A 12,706-nucleotide genomic window follows, 5' to 3' on the forward strand; every position below is an offset into this window, starting at 1 on the left:
GATTGCAAAAAAAACCTCACCTTGCTTGTGTAGAGATCGCTCCGGTGGGGGAGGGTAGGGAGGCAAGATGGTCGCCACTTGCTTCGGTTTGCTTTCAAAATGAAAATGCGTTGTGTTTTTTTATTTTAATAAAATGCCTGAGGTCATCGGAATTCTGACGAACACGGGCATTTTTTAAAAAAAAATTCAAATTTTCACACAATGCTCCTTGTCCGTCGGAAACCTCCATCAGAATTTGACCCCAAATGTATTAGTGATAGAAGGTACAAAGATTCCAATGAAGAACCTTCAACAACTAAAAAGATTACAACAAAGCCAAGGCAGAAAACAAAAAAAGGCGCCAACAACCTATCAGAGCTCCTCTCGACCCTATAAACCTCTTGTAGTTGGATAGCCCTCACAAAGGTGAGCATATACCCAAACATTATCAAAATGATGGTCATCTCAAAGCTAGCAACATGATAACCTAAATCATAGTGCAAGGAAGGGAAGGATCCCTCACCCATAAACAAAAACACTGCAAAGAATCCCAATCTGTGACAACCTCCACACGAACATCTCAAGGGGTCCAAAGGAAGGTCCAAGCTAATTAAATAGTTGATACGAAGGGCAAAGCCCATCACACACTCACCTATGGCACAAAGGACAACCTCCCTCCAACCTAGAGTAGTGCACCATGTAGAAGGAGACAAATCCAAATACCCCATAACCAAGACTGCCCAAAAGAGGGCCACACCACCGACCAGGTGAAAATGTACACCATGGCCTTCAGTGTCATTCTCCCCATGACATCGCCTTCTTGTCCCATGAAACCTCCCCTCCTCCATAAACCCAAGCGCTCCCCTTTCCACTCATCCCATTACCACATGAAACTAGTCATTATTTTATACTTGCATTACTATATTTAACGTTCATATATAAGAATTAAAAATATTTATAAACAAAAATCATCCATATTTTATTTCTAAAACTATTTAAAAATGATATATTTGTTTATAAATAATTTTAAACATTCTTTTAAAATTGACGTTATTTTTCATTGTAATATATATGATAAATTAAATTACTATATATTATATACTTTTTATCATAAATTTCTGTAATCTAATAAATATTCATAGTCTCATATAAAATAATAATGTTAAAAATTCTAAAATATAATTGAAAATTGGAAAAGGGTCGGCGCACCATCAAATTCCAAGCCTACACTAGAGCCTTTTACACGGATCGTACTGATAATGGAAAAAACGAAAAAAAGAAGTTTGTATAGGTCACTAATTGGGCCCACTAATTGTTCATAAAGGATACAATGTAGGTCTTCTTGACTCGAGTTTAAAGGCTCCTCATGAGCATATTCTTACATAGCAAACTAGAATGATCTTATAGCCTAGCCTTGGATCATTGTTTGATACCTTCTGAAGTGATCATTTTCCTTGCTAAAATGTTGGTGAAGCTTTCACCCAGCAGTTCCCCCTGTCGTGGAGTTATGTTTGTGTCTTCGGCCTCTCTATGGTTCATGCGTTTCTGTGGAGTAGCTTTGCTGCTTAGCAGTGCCTACGGGATTTCTGGAGAAGGCGACATACTTTTACAAATAAAAGAGTCGCTGCATGGTGGTGAAACTAGAGATTTTCTGCCAGACTGGTCCAACGCTTCTGCTTCATCAGATTTCTGTAAGTGGTAGGGCGTCAAGTGCACATCAACACCAACATCGCGCAACGTTATTTCACTTGCTCTGCCCGGCCGAAACGTATCCGGTCACCTTTTTTCTATGATTGGGAAGCTCAGCCGATTGGAGGAGCTGGACATTTCGAGCAACAGATTATACGGAAGTGTTCCTCCTGAATTGGGAAACTGCACCCGCCTTCAGCACCTTAATCTCTCTCACAACATTTTCAGTGGTGTTATCCCATCGAGTCTCCTCAATTGTAGCCTACTGTATTTTCTTGACCTCAGCTCAAACAATATATCTGGTTCCATTCCTCCGGAGCTTGACAAGCTGTCAAATCTATCCGAGCTTCATTTATCTTATAACAATCTCACTGGAGCAGTTCCTGCCTCTCTTGGTAAGCTTGGAAATCTTCATGTTTTAAGTCTAGGGCACGGTAACCACTTTGCGAGCTCCTTACCATCTGAAATTGGGAACTGCTCAAAGCTTAGGTATATAAACTTTGCCTCCTCTAATCTGAGAGGCACAATCCCATGGGAAATAGGCAAATTGTCAAGGCTGCAAGAGTTAGATCTCTCTGAGAACCAATTGAATGGTTTTATCCCTTCAAGCATTGGGAATTGCACGGCCCTTCAAGTATTTGCTGTTTATGAAAACAATTTGCGAGGTCACATTCCAAGAGAGTTTGGCCTTCTCAGGTACCTGCAAGCTGTGCAGATGTGGAAGAACCTTGTTTCGGGGCATCTTCCCGCTGAGATGGGCGACATGTTAATGTTGCAAGAGATAGACGTGTCTGACAACTATCTTGTTGGAAGTTTACCAGAGGAGATTGGTAGGTTGAAAAGTTTAAGTTATGCAAACCTTGCCAGGAATAATCTTTTCGGGCCAGTTCCTTCATCCTTGGAAAATCTTAATAGTTTACAAGTACTGGACTTGCAAGGAAACCAATTCAGTGGCACCTTGCCCAAAGGAATTGGTTTTCTCCCAAATCTGACAGAGCTATACCTTACGGGAAACAGATTGGAAGGTCAGTTGCCTGCCTCCCTCGGAACTGTCAGCGATCTGCGGATTCTGGATGCCTGTGACAATCGACTAAGCGGAGAATATCCTCCTGAAATATGTAGGGCAAAGCAACTTACTCTATTGTGTCTTTGTAACAATTCCCTAGTAGGAAATATCTCGTTGCTTTTGAAGGATTGTATCTCATTGAGAAGAGTTCGGCTTGAAAATAACCACTTCACAGGTCTCATTCCTTCAGAAATCTCAAAAGTGTCTGGTCTGGTTTACCTGGAACTGTCCTTCAACAGACTTCATGGAGAGATACCTGCCGAGGTAGGCCAACTCAACAACCTCACTGCTCTCTTTCTCGGTGGAAATCATTTAAATGGAAGTATTCCTCGTCAAATTGGGGATCTCACAAACCTGGTCAGGCTCAATTTGAGCAGCAATAATTTCAGCGGAAATATTCCTCCCCAAGTCGGCAGACTCGTGAATTTAGAAAAACTAGATCTCAGTCGGAACTCAATTGAAGGTGCTATTCCTCGACATCTCGGCATCAATTTTTCTTCCTTGTCCATCTTAAAATTAAGTTCCAACAATTTAAGTGGAACTATTCCGACCTCTCTGGGCGATTGCTCAAGTTTGATAGAGTTAGACATGTCTCGAAACCGACTTGAGGGATCGATTCCCAGGGAAATAGGAAAACTTGTGAATCTGCAAACAGGGCTGGATCTCAGTTGGAACAGGCTATCTGGTTCTCTTCCACCGGCTATTGGAAATCTGCTGGTGCTTGAGTCATTAGACGTCTCATTCAACCAACTATCTGGTAAGATTCCACCTGCTTTCTCAGGCTTGAAACTTCTTTCTAAATTCAATTTTTCCTTCAATCGATTCGCGGGCCGAATTCCTCCTCTGAAAGCTTTCTCCGAGGGCGCCGCAAGCGCCTTTTATGGGAACGATGCTCTGTGCGGACCACCCACTTCCAATTCCTGCGTGGAAAGTAATAGTAGTGATAGTACTAGTAATAACAAGAGCTTGGGGACTGGCAGCATAGTTGGAATTGTTATTGCCGGGTTGGCTACTGTTATGATTGTAATAATAGGTCTTGTGTATTACCGGAGCAAGGTAACTGCACAAGATGAAGAATTGAACGAAGAGGAGGACACAGTTAATGGATCATTCACCAAAGTGGAGGTGGATATTCCCGGAGGTTATAGACACAGGATTGCTTATCAAGAAATTTTGAACGCCACGGAAGAATTCAGTGATAATTTTCTAATTGGCTCTGGTAGCTTCGGCAGAGTGTACAAAGTTCTTCTGACGCAAGCCGAGAATAGTCTGGCAATCGCTGCGAAGGTCTTAAGACTGCAGGAAGAAGGGAAAAGAAGTTTGATGCGTGAAATAGAAGCTCTGAAGTTCGTGCGCCATAGAAACATTGTGCGACTTCTTGGGTTCGTGTATGGGGGCAGCATGAACATGGATATTCTGCTCTTCGAATACATGGCAAAAGGTTCTTTGCGGGAGGCACTAAAATCACAAAGGCTGGGGTGGAAGATTCGACTGAATATAGCTCTGGGAGTGGCGCAGGCTATGAAATATTTGCACCACGACTGCACACCTCCAATCATACACCGTGACCTTAAATCGACCAACATTTTGCTGGACGATGAGTACGTAGCACATGTGGCTGACTTCGGCCTTGCAAAATTGATCTATCCAGAAGTTCAAAGCAGTAGCTCCTCCGTTTATGTTGGGAGTCATGGCTATATGGCTCCAGGTACACATTTTTTTCACACGGATTTATCTTTATAGTTTTGGGGCTTTTCTTCTTTCAAAAAGTGGTGGGATTTTTATATTAATAAATGTTTGTGGGTTATTTTTGCTGTAGAATGGGGCTACGGAGGAAAACCTTCCCCGAAGCAAGATGTGTTCAGTTTTGGAGTTGTGCTGCTCGAATTGGCTACTGGAAAAGCAGCCATCGTGGATGAGGAAGGAGGAGAAAGCAGAGGTCTGGCTGAATGGGCTGGTATGGTGAGAAAGAAAGATTGCCACATTGTCCAGGGTTTAATAGATCCAGAGCTGCTAAATGATTATGAAAAATTTGGAAATGAAATTGAAAAAGTAATAGAGATTGCCCTCCTCTGCACTCGACCGTCTCCAATAGAGAGGCCATCCATGCGAAGAGTAGTGGACTCGCTTTCATCCCCATCTTCACTGGTACTGGAATATGCCTGAATATGCCTCAGTATAAATAATTAGTAACTGAATATCTATGTAAATGCCAATTATGTATTTTGGCGAATGCAATCAATAAACGTTTACACGTATATGATTAAATAAATACATCCTTGGTGTATTTCCCCATTTAACTATGTGTCTTGTTTGGGGTTATATATATATATATATATATTTGACAAATTTTTGTACATTATTAGATTTGCATGCCTAGCCTAACTTACGTCTAGTCGTATGCTCATTGTTTATCCCTAATTTGGGTTGCCTAGTTGTAACCCTATTATTTTCTCTTAGTTTATTTTGTATCTTGTCTAATCTATGGTGCGTTGGGGCCCTTCTCGAGTTACTTTAATAAAACACATAAATAATACCATGAGGGTTCTACAATTTTTTTTGGCATAACTACTTGGTCTTAATCCAAGGACCACAATAACATAGAGGGTAATAATATAATATCTTGCACCAATCATAAAGCACTAACATTATAAAGCTCTATATTATGAAATCTAGTGGCCTACCAATGCATATAAAGATTGAACAACAACTTGCATACCACATTCTAATTTGTGATTTGTAAAACACTATAATGAAAGGTAAATCAAATCAAAGATTTAAACAATTTGTGTGAGTCAAAATGCATTGACCAATTCAAGGACTTTGCATTCTTTAATCATTTTATGTCAAACTCTTACTAACAAATAGATGGGAAAAGTAAAGTATGTAATTTTCACTATAACAATACTCAACCAACCCAAACGAGTTTCCTCCTTATTTTCTTTTCTCATTTCATGACTACCCTTCTTTCTTCTATCCCCTAACTTAAGCTTAAAATCTTTGCTCTCTTCCATGGGAGGGTATTAGCAACACCCTATTAAATTCACTCCAAATGGAGTAAAATGCTATTAAGAATCCTTCTGTAATTTACGGAGAACTATCACATTAATTTTTTTTAGGTACATGTTATTAGCTATCCATGTTGAGTCTGTCACATGACTATATTCAACATTCAAGTTGCATTCAACTAAGAATATTTTAACACATATATAAGTATCTAACTAATGCATAATCATATTTATACTTATATCATTTTTTTGTGTCTTTAATCAAGCACATACTTTTATGTCTAAGTATATACATATGTAAACATTCACACATATACATGGATTGGCATGCACTCACACACACGCGCGCATGCGCGCGCGTGTCTGTGTGCATTTTCAATGATATATAAAGAGTACATGAGTAATAATTTCATGTAATATGTTTGTATACACACACACAATGACATTTTTATATTCATTGATTGAGTAATACATGATTCATAATATCAAAATTTATCCATGACAAAAATAACACTATTGCATCAAAAGTTATTAAAAGACAAACATGTTAGTATGTAGAATACATTTATCACACAAATCAAGAAGTGTAGATTCATGACACTAACAACAAGTAATTTCACGATGATTAGGACATGAAACTCTATTGCAATCAAAGGAAACAACTATCAGGGCATACGAGTGTGTATGTGAGTTCTCATGTATTTGATGACCATAACTTTTCCTTTAGATCCACATCCCTCTCTCTAGTGAAACTCTCCTTCTCATTCTTGGATAGGAAAATAGTATCCCGCATTTACCTCATTACGTGAAAGTAGTTAGTCTAATATTAAAATAAGTACAAAAATGTCAACATGATTAACTTTAAATATAAAGCATGAAATTATATTTGCATTTGCCATGATCATTGGATGCATAATTTCATCATTTTAGAGTATAAACCTATTGGATATAAAGGTTAAACAAACATAGTTGAATTGATAGAAAATCATGTTTTTGAAGTCCAAAATTTGAAATGCTCGTTAAACTGCTCTAATCCTAATGGTACTATATATGTGTTGTAAAATCAAATTTGAATAAATGATATGCAATAGTTGATAAACACTTGTATTCATAATTATAATCTTGTCTTTATAGAGACACTCAATCAGGGAAATATTCATCCCTAAGTGCGAACTTCCAGATTATCCCTCTACCTTTTAGAAAAGCGAAACCGTAACTTAAAGAGATTATAATACTTAATGATTTAATTATAAATTATAGATGATATTTATGTTCTATTTGACACCACTATCTAATAATTTTCAAAAAGAATTATTTGACTTTAAGATTTTATCTAAAATAAGTAAGTGAATAATTTTTTTAGAGATTTTTTATAAATTTGATAGGTTTTTCTATTGACCTAATATAATTTTCAAATTATGAAATATTTTCTATAAATTTGACTTAATATAACAATTATACCTCATCCTATAAAAATAATTAATAAATATGATGTGATACAAAATTTTATATAACATGATATAAAACAGGAATTCATCCAAAATAAAATTCTTCAAAAGCATAACCCTTGAAACATGTCTGAAAGAAAATAAAAGCAGAAACATTTCCAAGTCATCCAGCAGGGGAGCATACCCATAGAACAAGTCATAACGATAATGGCAAGTCAATAGTCTATAGAAAATTGGTAACTTGCCATTTCCTGTACTGTGACAATCCAATAATTTTAAAGTCCTCAGCGGAATAAACTCACTAGTCAATAATCAACTGTTCGGTCATTCAATAAAACCAATAGTCAAACGAATTTGTCAGTATACGAAACTTCCTCGGGCGACCTAATAATCGTCTGTCTCCTCTCGTACTTTTCGTAAGGACGTGTTTGAAGTTTTCAAAGCTTGAATTTTGTTAGTCTAATGGGGAATGCTATTAATGTTTGAGAACAACTTTTTCCGAATCAAACATTTTGAATTTTATTTACATTTTGAATTTTATTTTCACACATGATAGTGTGAAACAAAGAAAGAAACGGGGAAGGATATCAATATTTTGAAAGCTGTCGTTTTTCTCGAGCCTGGAATCTTCCAGATATCGGAAAGTCATAGTGATGAAATTTTCACAGAGTGTGATAAATGTTATATGTATTTGTTTCCAATCAGATAATGAATGGCATATAACATTTATTAAACACCATCCTCTCTCTATTTCCTTCAGACGGAGATGACCAAGCTCTCAATCTTCACTGTTTTACTAATTTTGCTCTTAATATTTCAATCAGACTGTCGTCTCCTTGGTAATTTTGTTTTTCTTGATCTGTTATTTCTTTTATTTGCAGACTCTGACAATATATATGAGGGGAAGATGGGTGTAAAAGAGAAGGTATAAATATTTGTTTATACAAAAAAATATTTCAGTATTTTCAGTTCTAACGAAAAAATATTTTCAGTATTTTCAGTTCTTAAATATTTTCAGTATTTTCAGTATTTTGGGTGTAAAAGTGTAGATTTTTGTAATCCAGTATTTTGTTTATAATTATGTGTTGTGTTGATGATGAAATATCGGATGTTATTTTAACTTCAATCTGTATCAGAATTGCTGAAATAATATCAGAAATATGATTATGTATACATTTGATATGGTATAGTTTCTAAATTCTTAATTTGATATGGGGTATATGATTATGTGGACATTTGATATGGTATAGTTTCTAAACGCTTAATTGAGAGCTACTAAATTCTTAATTTGATATCGGAAATGTGATTATGTATACATTTGATATGGTGTATAACTTTAACTGTCAATCGCCTGTGTGAAAGGGTTTGCTGAGGATTAGGAAACATTATTCCTATAGGGCTAGGGTTTTATAGTTTTTTCCTATAAACACTACCCTTTTTTAACCATCAACGACAGCTTTGACACAATTTGTGCCAAATTTTGAGGTAAGTCACTTCAACGATTATAGTTATTATTTTTGGGAGCCTATGCATGACTAGACCATTTGGTTCATCTCTTTTTTGGTAAAATTTCTGTTTTGGTAGGGTTTGTGATTTTAAAAAAAATAATATGGGGTTTGTTACCATATGGGTTGGGAAGTTTATAACTGCAATACCTTCCCTGGAAGCTAATCACAATGTATGCTATGTTTCTTATAGATTATCAATTGTATAGAAATTGCTCTATGCACACAATATTCCTATTTTTGGAAGGTAGATTGTGGAATAGGGTATATACATCCAACAAAGCATAATAGAAGGGTCATTTTGTCACATAGTATAATTGGAATTGCTCTAATAGATATTTATTCAAACTTTGAAAGCATAGACAAGATTTCTCAATTGTTTGACAGGATGCCTCAAAAAAATGTATATATTTTTTTAATTTATTTTTTGACTGAAATGATTGCAAGATAGGCACATAATGGATTTTCTAAAAAGGATTTAGAGACTTTCAAGCGATGAAATTGGTGGGTATAAAAACCTACTTCCTCTACCTTTGGCATCATTGTCCCTGCCCATGCCAAAATGGGAGATTTGGAACATTTGTTAACATGGATCATGGTTTAATAAAATTCTTAGGATAATTTTGGACCATGTTCTTACGATTGGTAAACTTGGATTAGAAGGTCGAATCAGATTGTTAAGGTTTGTAAACTTTAAGTCGCACGTGAATCACAACAATCTATAAACTTGGATCATGTACAAATCATTTCGGGCAAAACACCAATCACATTTTCAAGCAACGTAATCTTGAATCATCATTCTCAAAATTTGTTAGCTGGAGTACATTTGAATGTCATGATTAACATCTTTAAAGTTGAGTCTTTATAAAATGGAATTTTTAATATTCATGAATTTGGATTACCTTTGAATGTACTCCATAATTATTATTACACTTCACTATTGTCACATGTCTACTTGAGTTGTGAGTTTCCTATTATAGGTAGGGTGATTAATATTGGACTCATGCATTTGTCAGGGCAACAATTACAATTAGAATATAACTTTTAGGGTGGTTTGATTGATAAATATGGACACATATTGTGGTGATTATTTGTGTAATTGTTTGATGAGCATGCTCATGTCACTTCAGCTTCAAAACTGATATTGGTATCAATAGATAACTTGACCATTGACAAGCATCAATTATATGTGTTTTTTTAATTAAGAAAGAATTGTAGTATTCAACAGATCATTTTATGGTTTTCAAAATTCCTAAATAATGTGGACTTTTGGATCTTTTGAGTGGTTGAACTGAAGAAACAAAGCTCATGTTCTCTTCAACTATTCAACAACTCAAATCACAGTGACCTTCAACATATTCTATTATTGGCATTTTTTTTTCTCCATTGCATCTTCTATATATTCTTGTATTATGTTGCACAATGATTAATTTTGTTATTGATCTATTTTCTTACAGCTAAATGTGGATGAGGAAATTTAATTTAAATTTGAAATCTATTTCAATTTTTCTTTATTTGTAGGTCAATACTACTTCTCCAAAGAAGCACTGTGTGTGACCTAACACTGTGTGTGATCTAACACTGGCATTGTAGTTGTAGCTTCCCTTCTATACATGTATGTGAAATGAGGAAGCATTGATAAGGTATGTGCACTATTTAAACCCAAGTGGGACGAGGAGGAAGAGTGAGAAAGAAAGCAAGGAGAGAAATGTTATCATATGAATTCAAATCATAAGTAAAAAAGAAAAGGAGTTGATGTGATGTGGGCTTGATAGGAATTAACTCCTCCTTTATGTTGCATCAGATGCTTGAGTTTGTTAGATAAAGCCCAAGTAAAAGGATTAAAATTTTGGCTTTTTCTTCTTCTTTGGTCTTTTGACTCTATCTGCAATGTAGCCTTGTTTGTATTGTTATGGTTATTTCTATTTGGTGTGTTGTTGTCTGATATGATCATGATTCTCTCTAAATGTTGTAATGTAATCACTAAATATAGTAGAATTAATTTTGGAGAATGAGATGATGTCCTAGACACATCTAGGGACCTATATTTATAAGATTGTCAAATGAACTTTATAAAAATAAAGGTTTATTCTTTTGAACATGTGTTAAATGTGGAACATAAGTGCATTGAATGTGTTTGGCTAATCTTGTAGGTTAGATGTAACAAAAAGTGTTTACTCAACTATTGTTAAATCTTATGACTGCTTTGAAGTTCACAGATGCAACTAATGTACTTATTGAACTTGTTTGTATTCAATTATGAAAGATTTCATTTCAAACTTTCAATATTATACAAGATTCATCTTATTGAATGATTAATATGATGCACCAAAGTTATAGTTTTCATTTGAAACTTTAATTGTATGGAATACAAAAACATTTTTTGATTACATGATAAATATGATATATCAAAGTCAAAGTTTTCATTTCAACCTTTGATTTATATAGAACGTACTTTAAAAAATATTAAACATAAAAAAAATTAAATAAATAAAAATGTTGATGTCCAACTTAAATATTTTTAAAAAATTAATATATCATCATATAATTTATTTAATAAAAAAAATCAATTTTTTAAAATTAGAATGAAATGCCTACATCATGGAGTTATTATATCTCATTAAGAAAATAGGAAATGAGACTTAGAATATAATAACCTCTAAAATTACAAAATGATACAAGGAAACCTACAAAATATTTAAATATAAAGAAAAATAATTAAAATATGTGATACGATATAATAATTTTTAATTGTATGGAATACAAAACATTTTTTGATTACATGATTAATATGATATATCAAAGTCAGAGTTTTCATTTCAATCTTTGATTTATATAGAACATACTTTGAAAAACATTAAACATAAAAAAATTTAAATAAATAAAAATGTTGATCTCCAACTTAAATATTTAAAAAAAACAATCTATCATCACATAATTTATTTAATGAAACAATTTAATTTTTTTAAATTAGAATTAAATGCCTAAATAATGGACTCTATAATATGATGGTATAAATTTAAATCAAAATTAAAAATTTATACAATTTTAAAAATAAATTGACTTAATATAATATTAATTCATATATATATAATTAAATATCTATTAAATTTTGAATGAATATGCTCAAAAAGTAAGGGAGATGGCAGCTGCAAAAGATAATTAGACTAATCAAGCTTGAAAATGTCTCTTTTTTCAAAACTAGACTATCACAATTTTGTTTACTAAAATAATTTAACATGGAGCAATAGGGTTAATTTTTTAATCTCTTTGTGCACTGAAATTTTTTAAACTAGGGGAAAGGACCCAGTAGTTGTGCACCCTAACTTCATGCTTCTCAAAATCTTACTTGGAAAATTCAAATCAATTTGATTTGTTTACAGTAGCTTACTTGGCAAGTCGCCTGCTTATAACTAAGGTTTCAGGGCCACATCATCAAATATGATGCCACATCAGCATGCTTTTTGCCAAGGTGTCCAAAAAAGACCCCCCAAAAAGTGAGACCAATAGGTGTGCAAAAGAGACCCCAATAGTTGTGCAGCTGACATGGCATCACCTGATTGGTTACTTTTTACAATATTAGTACATTTCTTAACAACTATTGGTACATTTCCTAACAATTGTTGGTACATTTCCTAACAAAAATTGATATTTTTTGTTTCAAACAATAGGTTTCATTTGTTCAATTTTTGGAACAAAAGGTATCAACAACCCTCACAACAATTGGTACATGCTCAACTACTGGGTCCTTTCCCCTATATACTAGCATCCTCTACGTATCAGGTTCAGGTTCAACGTCATCTGGGATTTGACGAACTATCGGTCACTCGTATTAATAATAAACACTCGGGTGATAATGGTATGTACGTAGATCCATCTAGTAATTATTTCATTCATGTGAGGTAGTATGGTGAAGTGAAATTTCAAAGTGTCTTTTCATGTTTTGATTTATTTGATTCTCTTTTATTTATTTTGTCATATTAATGTAATTTTTACATTACATAAATCAAT

General features: G+C 34.3%; 1 protein-coding gene across 1 annotated transcript in view; it reads left to right on the forward strand.

The window, feature by feature from the left end:
- Window positions 1-1,723: 1,723 nt before the first annotated feature.
- LOC131058739 (probable leucine-rich repeat receptor-like protein kinase At5g63930) overlaps window positions 1,724-12,706 on the forward strand; it is a 53,239-nt gene continuing 42,256 nt past the window's right edge. Inside the window, exons 1-5 of the mRNA XM_059219247.1 lie at window positions 1,724-2,261; window positions 2,694-4,442; window positions 4,554-4,882; window positions 7,747-7,861; window positions 8,072-8,115. Coding sequence (XP_059075230.1) covers window positions 1,769-2,261; window positions 2,694-4,442; window positions 4,554-4,882; window positions 7,747-7,861; window positions 8,072-8,115 — 2,730 coding nt within the window. The 5' untranslated portion in view covers window positions 1,724-1,768. The remainder of the gene's footprint in view (window positions 2,262-2,693; window positions 4,443-4,553; window positions 4,883-7,746; window positions 7,862-8,071; window positions 8,116-12,706) is intronic.

Source organism: Cryptomeria japonica, chromosome 4 (genome assembly GCF_030272615.1).
Source record: "Cryptomeria japonica chromosome 4, Sugi_1.0, whole genome shotgun sequence".
NCBI lineage: Eukaryota > Viridiplantae > Streptophyta > Pinopsida > Cupressales > Cupressaceae > Cryptomeria > Cryptomeria japonica.